Source organism: Topomyia yanbarensis, chromosome 2, assembly GCF_030247195.1.
Source record: "Topomyia yanbarensis strain Yona2022 chromosome 2, ASM3024719v1, whole genome shotgun sequence".
NCBI classification, from domain to species: Eukaryota; Metazoa; Arthropoda; class Insecta; order Diptera; family Culicidae; genus Topomyia; species Topomyia yanbarensis.
In genome coordinates, this window is record NC_080671.1 from 101,878,808 (window position 1) to 101,898,917 (window position 20,110).

At 38.7% G+C, this 20,110-nt stretch overlaps 1 protein-coding gene across 4 annotated transcripts in view; it reads right to left on the bottom strand.

The window, feature by feature from the left end:
* Window positions 1-15,079, bottom strand: part of LOC131679030 (uncharacterized) — a 473,776-nt gene extending 458,697 nt beyond the window's left edge. Inside the window, exons 1-2 of one of the 4 annotated variants that reach the window (XM_058959554.1) lie at window positions 14,938-15,079; window positions 13,559-14,034 (exon numbers count right to left, since the gene is read on the bottom strand). In XM_058959554.1, coding sequence (XP_058815537.1) covers window positions 13,559-13,632 — 74 coding nt within the window. In that variant the 5' untranslated portion in view covers window positions 13,633-14,034; window positions 14,938-15,079. Of the gene's footprint in view, window positions 1-13,558; window positions 14,619-14,722 lie in introns of all 4 variants that reach the window. The other 3 variants (XM_058959553.1, XM_058959552.1, XM_058959551.1) reach the window with 3 other exon arrangements.
* Between the last annotated feature and the right edge of the window lie 5,031 nt (window positions 15,080-20,110).

A 20,110-nucleotide genomic window follows, 5' to 3' on the forward strand; every position in this document is an offset into this window, starting at 1 on the left:
TCGTTCCGATCTTATCTTACTGACTGTCAATTCAGCGTAAACAAAAACTGTGCTTACTCTCAACTTTTTTTTAACTGGTCTGGGTATTTCACAGGGAAGCCACCTCATACCACCAATATTCATTCTCTATTATAATGATGTAAAGTATTATCTCAAATCCTGTGGGGATGACCCCAAAATTTTCACTTCAGAAGCTCAACTAATGAATTTCATTTGAACTGTTTACCATCTGTTTTGAACTCTAATATAATCAGGTATTTAAATTCTGATAAATGTGATATGCAGAAAGGCACTAAGTATCTATGCAAGCTTGTTAAAGAGAAGATCTGTATTCAAATACTCAGATCAGATTTTTTGTTGTTATTCTAATAGCTATGCTTCGTTCAACGAAACCCTAAAAGCTTCGTAACCAATAAGTCCTTCACCAATTCCTCTGAATCAATGCCTTTAAATCGCAGAGAATTCAAACCAAATGTGAAACGTAACAAGTTTTATAGTATATCATGTTAGAATCCAAAAAAATCGCTTTAACTTCGATAATTTTAAAAATCGACGAAATGAGTCAAACAATTAGTTACATTTTGGTCAATTCACCATGTAATAGTAAGCCAACGCATGAAACACACAAGCAGAAAAAACAGCTGATCCGCCATTGAAACTGATTAAGCTTAGAACCGGATGTTACCATCGAGCGTTCGCGACGCGCAAACACATCCAGCTGTGGTTAGCTGATGACCTGACTGGAGGAAACCCGTTCTACCAACATCAAATTTACCGATGCAATGGTAAAAAGTTCACACCACTCTTCAATCCTCACACAAAACACATCGACCAGAAAGAGACCGACGCGATTTAAAAGTCTCCCCGTCCGATTGAATAACGCAAGAACGGGACAGTCGCCGGCGTACATTCACAAAAACACACACACACATTACACGGCCTACCGAGTGACAGCCGAACAGCACCGGAGACGAAGAGGACGAACAGCAAGGATAAAAACGATGCGCATATATACAATCAGCTGCAAAGCAGCCAGCGTAGACACCAACACTCACACACACACCTACATATGTGCGCACACTCCGATCGAAGTGGTACAGCTGGAAAGTTTCAAGTGCTGAACTTTGCGTAAAATATGATGATGGGTACACAGCCTGCTGATGCTGTTTCTTTTTGTGGCTGCAGTGTAACCAGCAGGAGAAGTGGTGAAAACTCGAGCCTGCCGGGGAGAAGGAATAGGGAAAGTATGTAGTAGAACCTGAACGGTCGGGATGGGAAATGAATGTGCATTGTCGTTTACTTCCCGAAACTTTCGTCTCACACCGAGAGAACACAAACCCGGAAAACACAGAAACTGCCATAGTACGTTCAGTCTCTCTCTCTCTCCCAAGTCTCAACACTCACCCCATTACGGGGGCCGATTGGCCCCGCACTCTCTTTTGCGGCTCCTCACGGACGAAAACAGGGAAGATGATAACGTTTCCTAGTCCTGACTATTGCACGGGATGGGGATGGATTTTTTCCTCCTCGAAACCATAGAAAAAGTCTCGAAGAATTATTGATTCGCGCTCTCATTCTGCACTGGAAGTGTTGTTCCTGCTGCAGATTTCCTTTCTAGCGTGGCGGCGAACGGAGCCTTGTTTCAGGCGATGAGATGACTGACGTTGCGGTGCGCGATGTGGCTAACGACGGACGGGCGAGCGAGCGGAGAGGTCTTCCGGTTTCTCGAGAGACATAAAGAAAAACACGCGCGTTTTTTGAATCCATCATCGGAATGGGTTCCTCCACCGCATGCTGCCGCCGTAAGCCAGTACGTAGCCCCCGTCCACGGCCGGGGGTGAAACAGAGTTAGTTTTATGATTTTGACCACGTTTTCCTGTTGGTACACAACCAACCGTCCGGAACCGGAAAAATGTGGGGTCGAGGTTTTGTGGCGAGTCTGCTGATGAACTCGGCAGGTACCGGTGGAAAATTAGTTTTGTTTGACAGAACTTATTCGTTGGTTTCCGTTTGTAGTTTATCACGTTACCCAATATTTGCAGTAGAGTAAACTGTCCCTACATCAGATGGTCTTGATTATTTGGTAGGAGGCGAGAAATTATATTGCTCGTTTTTTAGAAAATTTAGACCAGTATTCAAAGTCGCTGATATCTTAAGTATCATCGTAAAATGATTTAAATGTGACAAGTGTAATTCTGGTTGATACTGCTACAATTCCTTAGATGAGTCAAGTAAGCAATACAAGCCCTCTGTCGTTTTCACTGTATATCAATCACATTTTAGAAGCGAACTCACTGGTACAGCTAAATTCTCGACAAACATATGATTACGGCTTAAAAGCCAACTGTCAAAATTGTCTTTGAAAGGAAATTTCGGACAAACCGTTACTGGCTAAACACAGTTCATAGCAGTCAATGAAAGAAAAAAACTTGTCTCTTTTGTTTACTGCCAACATCTGTGATTAACGAGTAACGGTTTGTCTGGAATTTCCTTTCAAAGAGAATTTTGACAGTTGGCTTTTAAGCCGTAATCATATGTTTGTCGAGAATTAATCTATTTGTGCTAGACAGATGTCAGAAATTTGATTTGTCAGAAATTTGATGATCGTAAATATCGTAATGTTAAATTCCCATTTTAGGAATAGTGATGATATGAGAATTGTATAACAGATTAATGACCAATTGTAGTTCAATTTTGGACCTGTTTTCGATGAATGTATATCAAATATAAATATATAAATTTAAATATATCAAATATAAATATATAAAGTTAGTCGCTAATCTATAACTAACGTTTCGCAAAAATAAATTGTTGTAAAACTTTTGACAACTTATCAAAATATTGATGGTTTTATTTCGACAATGTATTATAAATTTATAGTAAATATTCATAACAAATCAATCTATTTTACGACTAATCATTTAACAAAGGCTACATCCATAAATCATTTATTAAAAATCAAAGTAGGGAAAATATTCTTGTTTGGTCCCTAGACTAAGTCTCATTATGCTTTCTGATTCTTTAGTGAAAATTGCCCTTTAGCGGGTCTCCATTACGTGGCGAATGGTGCAGCAAAAGCAGTATATTTTGCCAAAAGCGACTTATAAATAACATTTAAGACGGTGGTCGGTGAACACGCCGTCGATCTCTACACTGTAGGCGGGAATGTTGACACGGTAGCCCCTTTATAAAACGCTTGTCGTAAGTAATATTTGCTTGCTTTAGATAGGATATTCCAGAGCAAATTAAAACAAATTTCTTTCGCGAATAGAAAAAAATATTTTTTTAAATACTGCTTCAATAATGCCCGAGAAAAGATTTATCCAAATATGACTTTATTCGTTTGCTAGAGCCGATCAAACAGATTTTTATATGAGGTTGACCAAATCGAATGACTGACAAAATCGGGTCGTCACTGTATAACAGTTTTACGTAAATTTTCTAACTAATTTGACCAAACGATGACTATTTCGCTAGCAAAAGATAGAAAAATTATTGTCGAAGTTAGTTCCATATTTACGACCAATTTAACCAAATTTAAATCAAATTTTCGGAAAATTTTTGATATTAGAGAAATTGATAAAAAAAACCTAACATGTTTTTGAGAAATTAATTAATGATTCGTAATAAACTGTAGTTTGAAACAGCGCTAGGATATTTCAATATTAATTCGTTAAAAGGGTGAAAGTGTTTTTTGTAAACAAACTTGTTTCGCTCATTAATCTGCTGCAGATTGGAATTTCATGAAAATATGCGTTAATGTAATTTTTTACCCTTCGTAGAAGTAATTTCAATTATTTTCTGCTTTGAAATTATAGTAAATTAAGAGAAACCATCAAGATAAGTTTGTTTACAAATCTTATTCGCCCTTTTGCAGATTTAAAATGGATTTCATCCGAATGGTCCATTTCGTCAAATGAGTTATTTCGCTGAAAGTTATTATGCGATTTCACCGAATTTAGTTAACATTGAAGGGTTGTATTCATATAGTGCTTTCGAAGGACATCAAATAATAGAAAGGGTTGTTCGATATTTTAATTCGACCCAACTGCAAGTTTTGCAGAACAGGGTTTCTAATGAAGCAAAGATAATAACCAAATTCAAATTGATTATTTTAAATCACAATAACAGAACAATTTAAAAATTGGTAAAAAAGTGGAACTGTGTAGAAATAGATTGAAAAAATTTCTAAACTGGATTTGTTAGGTGAGCAATGGTTTAATATAAAAACAATTGCATTAGTTTCTACACTTCAATCATCTCTTTGGGCTACTCTTTAACATCTGTCAATCGATCCATACATCCAAAATAAATTTATTAGATGGGCAGTGGTATGATGGCCTAATCCACGCAGCAAGTCTTTTGCGTATATAAAAAGGATAGAACCAACATCAAAATTCTAAAGGAGTTACTCATGTTCAAAAGAAGGAAAAATCCCAAGTAAGGTCTTCAATGTATCCCCAAGGTCTTCAATGTAGTCAATTATCAAGTAATATTAAAGTAAAGTAAATGATTGATTTCATGTATCTGATCCGATAATTTACAATCATTGTGAATAGTCCAATTTTATTAAACGTTTGGGTTTTTTCATAATTCCACCGACTCCAATTAGAAAAATAATAGCATGACCTGCTGCAGCTTTTTGCTCTTATCGCATCTCACCTATGATCCGAACAGTGCACTACAAAATCCCTAAAAATCTTTGAATCTTTGAATTTTTAATCTTTGAAACTTTAATTCTTTGAATCTTCAATTCTGGAGCTTGTAGTACCTCTGGCTGGAGCTTGTAGTACCCCTGGCTGCTGAAAGTTATTTATCGATCGATATCGACGCCGGCCAGGCCTGGACGTAGATCGTAGGAAGGAAAGTTAGTCCGACATTTGCTTTTGCTAGAGGCCTACTACTGCACACTCCTCAAGTGTCAGGGGAGGAAGGAGATTGTTAGTAGGGAAAGGCAGTCTTCCCAAATGAGCATCGAACACCATGTTCGCTCTAGTTCTGCGCTCATCCTACACCCTCATTTCGTGTGCAAACTCGAACGCGCTAATGCGTACCAAAACACGAGCACATGTTCGTCTGCACAACCGAACCCCATGTACGTACGCGGTGGTCGTACACACAGGTTCTTGCTACCAGTTATTTCTTTCTCTCACTCATCATCACTAGCATTGACTCATTCTGTTTTGTATGTGCCTTTCTTATGTACGCACACGGTGTTTAAACCTAAGTTTGCACATCGCTCGCGTGGGTTAAGTGTTCGATGCGAACCTGTACACAAAGGCAAAGCATGTTTGAGGTTGAACGCGTGCACGAAATTTTGTACACGGGTGCAAACTTGTCGATGTTCATGGGAAGACTGAGGATAGGAATTCGATTAACATTTTGCTTAGAATACTCGCACGGCTCAAGCTTTTAGAAGTGTCCAGGCGTTTGGACACCAGGAGACTCATGAGGAATAAAGAGCCTCTTTGACTGTTTAATTATTGAAATATTCAATTCTAGAATCAACGAATCTTCAATTTTTTTAATCACATGATATTTGACGTTTTGAATCATTAAAATATTGGATCTTCTAATATTTGAATCCTTCTACATTTTGAGCTTTGGTGTTTGAAAATCATGTTATTTTACTTTGGGATCTTTGAATGTTTGAGTATCTTTACAATCTATTTTTTAAGCTTGGAAGACTATTTCAACTTTGAAATTTTAGGTCTTTGTATTTTTTGCTTTGCTGAATTTTCTTCGCACTGCGTCAAGGCTATCGAGAATGGAGGACAGTTCATACATCCCTCAAGGCAGCTTTAGACTGCGCGGAGTACCAGCTGATACTAGCAGAGATTAACCGATTAGGACGTTCTTCACGTTTTACTCGTCTGCTGCTAGAAACCTGTTTGGTCGACCGGTGACTTATCGTCAAGCTTAGACCATACCGGCCCTAAAGATTTGCCGGAGGTCCAGGTATCCCACAAGGAAGTAATATAGGACCGTTACTGTTTTCAATATTCGTTAACGATGTTTCGCTGGTTACCCTTTTCTTTTTTTTCGTAATCAAATGTAATAGGTCTTCACACGCTCGAAAGAAAAGGAAAATCAGCCCAAGCTCTTTTCGTCGCCAAGATTCTTCCAGGAGAGTCAGATTTGTCGAAATTATTGACTCCACTCCACATCTATGTGCCGCAACGTGCCCTCAGGGTAAACGAAGCTTTTTGCTGTTGAACCATAAGAATCGGATAGGATCATCCTATCCGCTTCATGTCTACCACATTCAACGAAACTTCAACCGGCTATTGAGGAGTTTTTGACTTGTCAGACATTTTAATCCTTATTTTTATTTGCTGCTTTTGCTGCTGCTTTCACTTTTTGGTTTATTTCATTGTGCTAGTTTGTTTTATAGATTAATTTTATTTTACACTTATGGTTAAGCTTGGTATTGCACATGTAATTTAAAAGGTTCAGAGTTTTTTGCCAATTTTTAAAAAAAATGATTTTTTACTCAAATTGACATTTCGCCATCCCCATAGCATTTCATTAAGACCAACTAGCTCAGCACGGCTTCAACCTCAAGCGATCCACTTGCACAATTCTAGTAGCTTACATCTCGTTCATGGCTTGTTCACTACAGGATCAATGTCAAGTATACACCGAATTTTTGGCCACCTTCGGCAAAATTAACCATAAAATTGCAATTGCCTAATTAAAACGATTTGGATCCGGCGGCAATGTTATAGAGAGGGTTCAAATCTTCTTTGGTTGGCCGTAAAATGTCTGTTAAATAGCTTTGACATTTCATCCGGCGTACCTCAAGGCAGCCACTTGGGGTCTTATATTTTCCTTTTATACCTAAACGATTTGGATTTCTTTATTGAGTTAACAGTCACCCCGATGCTTTGTTTCTGCAATCTTAGACACGTTCGCCAATTGGTGCACAACTAACAGGATGGATGTGAATGCTTCAAAGTGCTCAGTGATTACGATTGTTTGAAAATATGCCGTCGCAAATTTTGATTATACGATATATCAAGTTTCGTTGAGAGGGGAATCAATAGTTAAAGATTTTGTGGTTCTACTCGATGCCAAGCTTACTCTTAAGGATCCTATTGCTTTTATTTTTTCAAAGGCGTTTAATTTTAAAATTTATGTTTAGAGTTACTAAGCATTTCAAAACGTATAATACTTAAAAACGTTGTACTGCTCTTTTGTTCCTATACTTGAGTACGACGCAGTCGTTTGGGCTCCTTTTTACCAGAACAGTAATCAACGCATCGAATCTATTCAGCGTAAATTTGTATGCTTTGCACTGCGTCACCTGCCTTGAAGCGCCCTTCATAACTTTCCTAGATACGAAAATCGTTGTAGCCTCATTGGCCTCGAAACGCGGTCTTTGCTTCGGAATGTAGTCAATGCGACTTTCGTTTCTGATTTGTTATTGTCTCGCATCCGCTGTTCTGATTCACTCCGTTTTCTCAACATCGACATTCGTCGACGTAACTTTCGTTCCTACTTTTTCATTCGTTTTCCTCCCGTGTTTCGTACTAATTATGGCAAAAAATGAACCCGTCAGTAGTATGTGTAGAGTGTTTAACCAATTTTATAACGAGTTTGACTTCAATTTGTCTCGGTGTTCTCGGAAGAATTTTTTTGTTTGCGTCCTTTCTCATACTTAATAGAGCTAGCCTAAGATTTTTATAAATGTTATGGATGTACAGTACTGTAGCAGTACCGCTAATTTTCACATCATTGGGTTTGCTTGTTAACTGTCTATGCTCTGAAAAAGTGGGAGAGGGAGTTTCGAGAATCCACTTCCGTGGGTTTTTCTGTCAATAAATAAATTAATTAATAAATGATAAGGAATAAATAAAAAAATAGGAGCAGACCATACTGCGCACCCGTCTGCTTTCTATTGCTGCCCAAGCATCGTATACAATTGACAAGTAATAATCACCTTGATTTCATATGAGAGATAAATCACTGCCGCAGTTGATTTCAAATATTACCGTGCCTGTCCTTCTATACACAAAGATGCTTCATTGTTCTTACCTTTATACAATTTCATCTTATACGAAACAACAAGATGCTTTATTGTTCTTATCAAACTGAAACACCCTTCGATTAGATGCTCTGATATCGCATACTTTCGTTAGGTTCTTTGCAAGTATCATGTCGACGGAGTCCGTGCGGTTTGTAACCAGCCAAACTTTTTTCCCGGGTTTTTCCAACATTGTTTGTGTCATAACAATTCGGGTAACTTGACATATATCGACACGCAAAAAGCTGCAGATGCTGTCCTTATACCACGGTATGTAGATATTACGGTCTACGGAAAAGGCACAGAAGCCTCCATGAAAAACCTCAAATGAAAACCGCGTAAATTAAAAAAACGCGTAAATTTAATAATCCGCGTAAATGTAGGCCGCGTAAATTAAAGAATCCGCGTTAATGAGTCAAGAGTCAACGCGAGAACTGTTATATGCGATAACCCGAATAAACTAAAGTCGAGCAATAAAGTACAGTGAGGACCCGTTTTTATCAGCCTCATAGTGTGTTTTAGGCTGACAAAATGGGGATATTGACAAAATCGGGACATATTTTGACCTCCTTTTTAATAAACATCAGCTGTTAAAGTATTCTTTTTTAGTCCCTTGACGTAGTGTCATAACTCTTTCTGATTATTTAATATAAATTACCGTTACGCAAAATTTAAAAAAATGATTTTTCTATTTTTGCTTCATTCAAATAAAGAAAATATACTCAAAAAAGAATTTACTCAAATTTAGCGTATGCTAGACCATGGGGTGTAGCATACGCTAAATTCATATTTTCATATGAAGCTGACAAAATCGGTCGCCGACAGAATTGCGGGCTAATAAAACCAGGTCTCTCTGCAATTGATTACAGAAATGCCCCAGACCCCGAAGTTGACTGCAAAATATGACCATCGTCGATTCGAACGAAACTTTGCAGTTGTGTTCGGTTTATGAATCACGGTTAAAAATACAGGGTGTTTGGTTCATGATTAAGAACCTCTCAAGGAGTGATTGACTATCATATTTGGAGAAAAAAATCGTTCTACACATACCATCAAATCGCAACCGTTACAGACTTATTGAACTTTTTGTGTAAAAAACGAAATACGAAGTATACTTTTCGAGTTAGAGGTATTTTAAGGTAAATAATACCTTAAAATACCTCTAACTCGAAAAGTATACTTCGTATTTCAAATCTTTTAGTTCCATTGGAAATTGAGACAATTTCCTATTGAATGGTGTCCTCATATATTTCAGTTAATTACTTTTAATTACCTTTTAGTTGTAAAGTAGTAAAAAGTTAGTATTTTTGATGAGGTTTTTGATGATTTTCTGAAAATAATGCATTATTATTATAACGATATCTATTATCCAAAAGTTAGGTTTTAGGACGATTCAAAATTTGTTCTTGAACATCATATTCCTATCTCTTCTCGATTCTTAGTAATTTCATTACTAAACTTTTCCTGTAATCGACTTAAAAGTGCTTAAATGTCCCTAATCTAAAAAATATGCTTTATATCGTTATTTCCAAGGTTTCATTGGAAAACAGTCAAAATTTCCTTTCGATGTATGTACAAATATCTCTTAGTTAAGTGTACTAAATGACTTTTAACTAGTAAAATACCTCAAAATTAGCGTTTTTTGGAGTTTTGTAATTATTCTAGTGAATTATCAACTAAATTTATAGTAACTATTGTTCATTTGGTGCTCCTTAACATTCTCTTCAACTTATTATTTGAAACTTTATACCTATCGCTTTTCATTTTGCTGCAATTTAATAGTTAACACAGCATGACCTCACCCGCAAATGTGATGGGTTCGAAATCGTTGTTTTTGCTTATGAAACGATGTGATAAAAATGATTTTGCGTCGAAACAAAGAGATAATTGAATGGAGTCAAAGAAAGAATTGTAGACCTTGTTGAGATGCATTAATTCCATGATAATAATGGTGATGTTTATTATTTACTATTTAAAAAAACTATCAAAAATGCTAATAATAACACTAACCTAATTTACTTCTAAAAAAATACAAAATTCACTTAACTAAAAGGTATTAATACATTTTCTCTGCAAAAATTTCCTGGCTTTCGAATGAAAAGAAGAAAAGGTACAATAAGTGCCATACTTTTTCAATTAGAGCTAGTATTAGTGAAAACGAGTTAAAAATATCCAAGTTCAATAACCCAAACAATGAAATCAAGAAAAGATAAGCGTATTATGTCAAAGAACGAATTGTGTAGCTCTTCAAGACTAACAACCTGAATTATTAAAATGATGGTGTTAATTATAAAGATTTTCAAGAAATGAACGAAAAATCAATCAAAATTGTTAAATTTTACATAAATTGCTTTAAAAAGGATACTTAGACTTATTAACTGAGTCATGTGAGGACATCACCCAATGTGAAATTTTCTCGCCTATCCAATATTCCTAAAAGATTTGAAATACAAAGTATACTTTTTGAGTTAGAGGTATTTTAAGATAGCTAAGTCTTTAACACCAAAAGTTCAATAACTTAGTACCGGTTGAGATTTGATGGTATGTATAGAACGATTTTTTTCTTCAAATATGACAGTCAATCACCCCTCGAAAGGTTCTTAACCATGAACCAAACACCCTGTATGTCAAAAGTTCTTGTTAAGAAACCTTTTTTATTGAAAGTTTCTCCATGAACCAAATACACTAAAAAGGTTCTATTAAGTCTTTGAAATGATAAACACTAGATTTTTGACATATTATGATGGAATAACTTTTAAAAAGAGCATAATTACGCGAATTATTGGTTTTGATAGGAGCAAAATTCCAAATATCTCGAAAACTATCGCATTTTAGAAGATTTTTGTTAAATGCATTTTGATTTAAAATGATACTTAGAATCATATTCTGTAAAAAAAATTATAGTTTTGTGTGTCAATTAGTATGAAATTTAAAAAAAATGTAAAAAGTTATTGTTAGATTGTTTACCAATAAGTTCTTCATCATGAAATTGCATTCAAAATGTCTCTTTTCTCTTTAGGTTTTTGTTGACAAAATGTAAAAAAATTAGAAAAATGTTTTTTTTTCTATTTAAGTTTTTAATATAAATTTTTGTTTTTGTAAAAAATGACAAAACATTTTTTTTCGGTGCATATTTTTTTTCGTGAAGAAGTATGCATTCCCTATAACTCGTTCTCAGGAAGTTTTGCTGCATAAAATAGAGTAACCGGACAAAAAAATTGAAATTAATGAATATAGAAGCGTCTACGCCTTTTTAAAAAATTGCGCTTGCGACAAAATAATCTTATTGACTGTGGAAAATGTTTAGTCTTCCATGCCGATGAAACCTGTAAAGTTCTATCGGAATATAAAATGGTCAGTCACGATTTTGGAGATTTTCGGGCGGATCTTCGTGGAATTCCTTTACTATATGATCTACTGTAATGTGACCGTGAAAAAGATAGTTCAGATAAACCTAACCAGACTGTTCTTTTCAGAACCAGAAAAAACTTCCAAAACACTAATTGATGAATTTATTGCAGCTGTTTGCATTTCAGCATGAGAGCCAGTATCAAAATGTCGATATTACAGGTGGCACCCATTCTTCTTTTGGATCTCATGTTATAAATTTTAGAAAAAAGACCCACGGCTCAGTAAAGTTAAACATTGAGTCTTATCAAGTTACCGAAATAATTAATAAAAACAGTGCGACCCGATTCTACCCAAATTTCTGGTTTTTAGAAAAGTTGGATTTATGTGTTTCGTATGCTACTCATCAGTAACTGACGTCAGCTTGCTGCCAGTTAGACGAGAAATCCATTCCAAGCTGACCCTAGACCTGACAAGTGGAATGCGAAACGCAAAAATCCAACTTTTCTAAGTTAGATGTTGGGCCCTCATGGACAAATCGGATCACTTTCATTTTCCTTTAAAAAGCATTAAAAAATTGCATAGTTCCGGGCGTTTGGCTCTCATACCAAAATGCATCACTGTAGACCAGCCAGTTGTTTTAGGCATTGACATACGTTGTGTAACTGTTTGGATTTTGTGTCTAACTGGCACCAATTCGGTGTCAGCTTGGATTTTAGCGAAGACTCCATATCAAGAAGACTGATATCTCTTTCCTTCCCCCATACAAACGAGAAGCGACAGAGGTTACAGCGCCTCTATTGGAAGAAAGGAGGAAGCTTTATGTAAAAATGTATATGTGTGTGTGCATCACTATGGAAAGTACCACCTTTACCCGCAAGTGGCGTTGCTGTTACTGTCTCCGGATTCTGGACAGAGTTGCCAGTCTTCTTGATATGGAGTCTTCGATTTTAGCAAGTTGGTGTCAGTTACTGACGAGTAGAGTACGGCACACATAAATCCAACTTTTCGAAGTTAGAGTCTGTGCTTTTGTGTGCCAATCTAATCACTTTTTTTTATCATTTATGGGGATAAAAAATTGCATAGCCTGGTACGGCTTGTGCAAATGTAAATGGACCGGAAAAATGTAGTTTACCGGTACCGTTCGCATCCCTGCCAACAACGCAATGCAATGACACCATAGGAAATTGTAAATATAAGCAATAAGAAAGAAACTCGCCTTCTCCAGACAGTTTTGGTATGTATGCATTACATAATAAAATTTTTGGAAAATCAATCTCGGTTTATAATTTTACCCTAATTTGAATGTAAATGTTCTAAAAATCACCGGTGTCCCAGGTCACTTCAAATTTCATGATATTATGGAAATCGATACCCCGTTTCAAATTTGGATAGAATTTTTGAAATGTTGGGATTTGTGGATCGTTAGATATTTTGACCTATTTATCTTTGTTACGAGATTTTTGAACGTGTAGCTTTTTGAGTATTCGAATATTTGAATGGTTCAATCTATATTTATGCTTTGTTACAACATTGAATCTTCACATGAATTAAGCTGTTAATTCTTTGAATTTTGAGGTTCAATACCATGAATTTTTGGAATTTTCAAAAATTTCTAACTTTTTTAATCTTTGATACTTTGAATCTTCTAATATATGAACCTTTGAAACATTCTTTTAATTTTTGAATCGTTGAATCTTCAAATCTATGGGCCCACGAAACTACGAATATATGGATTTTTAATATTTGAATATTTGATTTTTTTAAATAGTTATTCTTGAAAAAAATTCGAATTGATACTTGTATTTATTGAATTATTGATTCTTTCATTTTTTACATTCAGATTTTTTGAATCTTGAATTTTCAGAATTTTGAGGAATCTTTCGCGGACACATGAATCTTTTCATCATAAGAGCGGTGTATGGAATTTTTGCATTTCACTACTATTATTGCACAAACTAAATTAATTTCTTCCTTGACCTGAATCAATGTTAACATAATAACAACAGGATACCGTGTACAATACTGCCGTTCTACGCATGTCTCCTGTATATAGGGAATCCCATAGAACATAGGGCAAATATGCTTATAACGGCAGAATAGTTGACAATAAATAAATTTTCAAATTTTATAAATCCTATCAACAGAATATTTTTAATTAATTTGCGCATAGCACCAACTCACCTCACAGCATCGTCCTCAACGATGATATCCTGCATGTTGTCTTCGCTGTTTTTACACCAACCGTCAACGGACATAGTAAAATCCAGATGGTGGAACCCACGATACTATCGCGCACTCACTCCCGTTCAGATCCGGAGGTACACTTGTATAAACACTACCGGAAGTCGTAGTTGTTAATAGTAGCTGAATCAGGTTGGATTGGAGCTTAACCGGATAGATTTTGATTGCTCCCTCGCACAAAAGCGCCGTACACCGAAATCTTCCAAATATCACGGTGATACCACCACACCACACCGCTGACACTAGTAGAACGGGGATCACTTTTCTGCGGCTTACTGCTCTCTGCGTGCGTTGCTGTGGCTAATTCCAGCAGTAGCAGAAACAATTCACTTGATATCTTCTTAACTCCCCAGAATCACTTTTTGATTGCCTTCAATTCGAACTTTTTCTTTGCCCTACTTCGGAGCCGACATCCTCTAGAAAATTATAAATATTATTCTGGTTCTCCAACACCGGTTGCTCGTACACTTTGGTCAGCACTTTATTTTTCACACTTGCGCCTTTTAACTCCGCTTACTCCTTCTGTTATTGTTTTCAGACTCCCCCGAATATATTGAGTAACAGTTGTTGCGATTACTGCTGAACTGCGCCTTCTTTGATCACACCGTCACCGCGCACCTTAATTTTACTACAATGTAGCAGCAGCAGCAGCTGATTGATGACACGGACTGTTGCCGATACCAGAAACTGGCGTTGATATGGGAAAGGAAACCGCACGAGGGTGGTGGTTCGCAACCCAAAAAAAAAACAATAATTGAACCCACCGTCAATCGGGGCGGCCGTCTCGTCGTTGTCGCACCGCAAAACAATATTTATTCTTGCTCACTCACCGCTGCTCTATACGTTCACCCGCGCACCGCAACCCCACTGACGACGTGTGGCATGTCGCGCGCACGTAACATCCGTATATGTATAAACACACACGCGTTCTTCTACTGGCACGGCACGACACGGCGCGACCACGAGACCGAATTTCAGTTCTGGCGATGATGACCCGGCCCTGGAATTAACTTGAATTGCGAATAATGCTACTTTTTTTCAACTGCTTGAAGAAACACTCTTATTTGCGCGGTGATCCGCGCACTTCCACTTTCAGAACGTTACCGCGGCCTGGGTATCCTTCCGATTTTGCCGCTGCAATCTCGCGCACGGTTCCCCTACTACTACTAATCTCGAACTAATCACCAGCGATTCCTAGTATCACACACGAGACTATTCACGGTGCGGACAATGTTGTTTTTCCAGGCAAACACACTCTTCTTTTTTTACCTCCTGACGTTTCAATCGAATCAGATGAATGCACAGAAAAAACTACCCACAATGCTTGATGAAAAGGGGGAACACAGCAGAACAGTTGTAGCTTCGACTCACCCGATAGTGAGAGACCGAGAGCGAAAAATCCGCACAACACACTTTGCCGACTTTCAGCCGATTTCTGGTGGCGGGAAACAGCTGAGTCCGTAGGTGACGCTATGTTGCTGTATTGCTACGCGCTTGGGCGGTAACGGGTGAAAACGGTTGCTGGACCAGCAAAAGCTACCGGAACCGGCCGGAAGCGACGGTTTTGCTCGGAAAGCACTCAAATCAAACCCTCTTTGATAGAAACGCTGCCGAAAAACGTCCGTTCCTATGTAAAACTACACTGGATCTACTTTCGTCTCGCGTAGTAAAAAATGCGCTACGGTCGTAGAGACGCGTTGAGTGTTGGTTGAAACGAAGGGGGAACAGTCGGCGGGGTTCGTCAGCTGCGATTGTGTTGGTACACTGTAGCGAGGTGATTTGGATGTGTGTTGCACACATCCAAGCTGGCAGACCGGGTTTTCTGAGCAACGTCGGTGGTAGCGGCGTAGCACGGGCACGTGAGAGTGTATTGAGATAAATTACGCCTTTTCTTTGCAGGTCCATCCGTACCTAGGCGAGACTGCTCGCATACACCACATATACACAACACATTCTCGAACGCGCCGGCATACAAGGCTCTAGAATAGTATGGTAACGAGTGTTATTTTTCACCCATACACTAGCACGTTGCCGTAACCCAGAACGAATTCGTCTTGATAAGCAATGTTGTGTTGCACGATCATCGTCGTCAGCCAGCCGTAATCATCATTTCCTCCGCCCGCCGTGCGACAAGTGGTATGAGAGAGAGTGAAGGAGATTTTATGAGACGAGCTTTTTTCGCACTGGTATATATTTATATTGTACATAAATGCATAGGTACAATGCGACCAAAAGCTGCTACAGTTGGCTGTATGGAAGAGCGAGGTGGCAATATCGTTGCGCACAGAAGCGTGGAGGTGCGTTTAGTGGAGCTTCACCGGTTGCAGTTTGCTGAACCACGTGGTTTATAAATTTGGTACTGTTTAGGGTTCATGAAGATTATTACCGATCCTTGATTAGCGTATTTTCCGATAAAAGCTTCTGATATTCTAGATTTTGACTTGGCACCTAAGTGAAAAACATTTCAAAATTCCATTTTGCATAAATTACCAACAATTTTTGCATACACCCAACAAAGCTGAAATACGAGACCAATCGTATGATGAAAAAGCTGATCAAAAGTTACAAGAGCTGCATAGAACACTGGCTGCATTGTATTACCAACAACAGTTTATTCAGCACATCTGAACTCTAGTATCCGTCCATTTGAATTTGGCTGAACTGTATGCCAAACAGCTTATATGACCACTTCTAATAAACCCATTAGAGTTTTTAGAATGGTTTTATTTCTTATAAGTTTTCCTAACACAACTGTCAAACGCATAATTTAGCTAAAACCAAATAGCTAAAATATGCGTTTGACAGTTTAGCGGTGCGCTGTTGGAAACTGATTTGATGTTAACTTTAATGTTTCTGAACATATTTATTGTTGCTTTCCCATCTGTGTAGGCGCTGACCCCGTGCGTTAACGGATTCGATGATTCCCTTACCGGATGGTCAAACAGAGGTCGAATAAGGCTCGACATCTAAGGAAACCCCTCCTTCTTCCCCCAACCGACTCAAACACTACCCAGACTAAATCACTGGATCTCTTACAGATTTCTACGGATCTGACAGAGTGGTTCTTGGTTGTGACCGATATATCAATGGTCCACTCGGATAATGTTAGGGTCTTGTTCGCCAACTTGAGGCAAGTAAGGCGTATATTCCAGCTCTAAAGGTAGAGTTTGAAGGCGTCGTCAACGATGAGAGTTTGACATGTGAAATAAGGGGGTTAGTTGATTTAGAGACCGCTTACTTCAGCCGGTGAAAATACTTGATTGCAAGCGTTTGCAATTTGTAGTAGTCGCGGGGGATGATTCGAAATCTTATCCCCTATCAAACTTTCGTCGGGTGAATTTCGCTGGGTCCACTTTGCCACGTTGCATCCTCTTGCACAAGGTTCGTTTGTTTGTACTGCAGATCATTAACAGACTTCATTGCAAACAATTGGATCACATACTCACTAGACAATTTTGACTTTTTTTACGGAACACTGTTAAAAGTTTGTATGTGAAAACATATGAAAAATAGGCAATGGAAATAATAAATTCAGTACAAAATGCCAGTATCATCTTGTGCATCCCAAAATCTTCAGATATATAGCTTAAGTACACCTTAAGACAACATTGACGAAGACTGTAAATTGATCCGATTTTGCAGTAAAAAGATATTCTCATATAAAGTTATGTGTTGCCTCTCTTTCTCGCACACAAGGATGCAAAATGCCTACCTTTTCTACGGCTGTAATTTTTCTGCCTTCATTCTCCTTTCTCATACGACGCTGCTATCGTTCGCTAGTGCAGGACGCCCAGCGCTGTACGGCAGCCTGTAAGCAAAGCAGTAACATGACAAAAAAATACTGCCCCCAGTACAGCCACCAGACGCGAGCGGTACAGCTTCTCTTTCCTTATTTTACAATTTTTAATCTATTCAATATTTTTAATCACAAACGACGTTCATTTACGCCACGACCGGCATCAACGCTTTCGTGTGCGGGCCTCTCTCTTTGACTATGCAGAGAAAAGTGTCCAAAGCAAGAGAACAAACTTTACTATGCCACACTCTCACCGAGCAGTCGGAGTACAGCAGCAAAACTAAAATCTTGAGCGTTTTTTCAAAATGTCATATCTGCAATGAGTTACTCTCTTTGTTTTTCTTTCTCTTCTCTTTTAATTATTCGGTCACTTTAACATTTATCCCTCAGCTCTTTGCATAATATGCTAGTTAAAACCACCGTCTTTCGATCTGTACTGTAAAATAAGTGAAAAGTGTTATAGTGACGCCGTAAAAATCGAAAGAGAAAGTAAACAAAGAGAGTAACTCATTGCAGATATGACGTTTTGAAAAAACGCTCAAGAAATGTATTTTACTGCTGTACGGAAAAGTGTACTCGATTTGGCTACCGTTCTGTCAAGAGCAGTAGTGATGCGTCGCTGTAGCGGGCTGTACGGCTTGTGCAAATGTAAATGTACCGGAAAAAATGTAGTTTACGGGTACCGTTCGCATCCTTGGTTCTGGAGATCCAAATGGAGAATTTTGGCGAATAAGTTTGTACAATTTTTGGATTATAAGAGCGGCAACTTGTGTGAACTTCCATGGCCGTCGAACCTGTAGGAACACTAGCCGGTGCGGAGCCAAGGGATGTGAATTTCGTCACCATCCAATGTTGCATACGTCACTTTCTCGTCAGAGAAATACCAGCAATAATCGGTGCGCTACCACATCCATCAAAAACCATTCTCATCACCATTGTAGCCAGTCGGTATTCTTTCGGATCATTCCCGTTGTTCTTCACGGAACTACCAAATCTATTAAAGTGTTTGCGTTTCTTGATGAAGGCTCTCATGGAACTCTCATCGAACACGACCTTGCCGAGCAAGTGCCAGGATAAATATCCCCTATTTGTCTGACTTGGACCGCAAATATGTCTCGGTTGGAATCAAAATCGCAAGTAGTTTCATTGTATGTTTCTGGAATAGGTCAGCAGAATCGTTATCATCTTTCGAATATCAGAACTGTTGAAGCTCTAAACCTTCCCCGTCAGACTTTACGTTTTGAGCAATTGCAAAGTAACTTCCGTCACCTGGTGAGTCTTGCTGAAGAAAGCTATGAATCTTTTGTTAGGATTTCGCAACCTACGGTTCGCGGTTCCGTTAGGAATGAGTGAAATTGACCATGGACCGATAGCGACTAAAACACGTTTGAGTTGGTGTGTTTCTGGAAGTCTCGATTCCCAACACGGACCTAAACACGTCAGTCTTCATATTTGCGAATGCAACAAAAAGAAAATCTCGAGACAACGATGAGAGAGTACTTCAATGCGGATTCCATGGGAGCAGCACCGAGTGAACCACGGGATGTCTGAAGACAAACGAGCTCAAAGACTTCTTGAAGGCACGACAACTAGGATTGGAAACCGATTCCAAGCCGGCTTAATTTGGCGATACGACGGAATAAACCTACCGGATAGCTTTCCTGTGGCAGTGCAACGGCTAAAATGTCTGGAGCGACGAATGCAGAAGGACGCAGTTTTGAGGGATAATCTTCGTCGTCAGATCCGCGAGTATCAAGAGAAGGGATATGCTCATCAACTTGCGAACGAAGAACAACTCACGGTCGATGCTAAACGCGTGTGGTATCCGACCATCAGCACCGTGATGAACCCCAACAAACCGGGAAAAGTGCGCCTCGTGTGGGATGCTGCGGCCCAAGTGGCCGGTATCTCATTGAATAGCCTTCTTCTACCAGGACCAGATTTGTTAACACCATTGCCTCCCGTCTTGTTCCGCTTCCGTCAATATCCAGTTGCTGTTTCTGGTGTCATCAAGGAAATGTACCATCAAATTGGTATCATTCAAATCGACCGCTATTCCCCGTGTTTTTATGGCGTGATGATCCTGACCAATCTCCACAAATTTTCGCGATGGATGGCAATATTTCACACTACTTGCTCGCCACCATTCGTGCAATTTGTTAAAAAATTTAAATGCAAAGGAGTTTGTGTCACAGTATCCCGAGGCAGCGAGCGACATAGTAAAGTGTCACCTTGGTAGCTATGAGACGGTCGAAGATGCGAAAAGAATTGCTGAGGGCGTGAAGGTGGTGCATTCCAAAGGCGGATTTGAGATTCGAAATTTGGCATCAAATAGTGAAGCTGTATTGGAGCATCTGGGCGGAGCAAAAGTGAAAGGTGTGAAGGAGTTGACATCGACTGGAAATGCCAGTACAGAGCTTGTGTTGGGAATGATTTGGCAGTCAGATGTAGACGAATTGCGGTTCTTAACGACGTTTCCTACAGAAATCGCTAAACTCATCGATGTGGAGGCCAGAACACCGAAACGACAGATCCTGAAATGCATCACGGCCCTGTTTGACCCACTTGGGTTGCTGGCATCCTGGTTGGTCGATCAAGAGCAAAAAGATGGATTGCGTTTTTTACGTGTCTCGTCTCACAGTTCGCGCAGTAAACGTAGAGGTTGCCTTCGACTTGTCCACGCACTGCTGCATTCA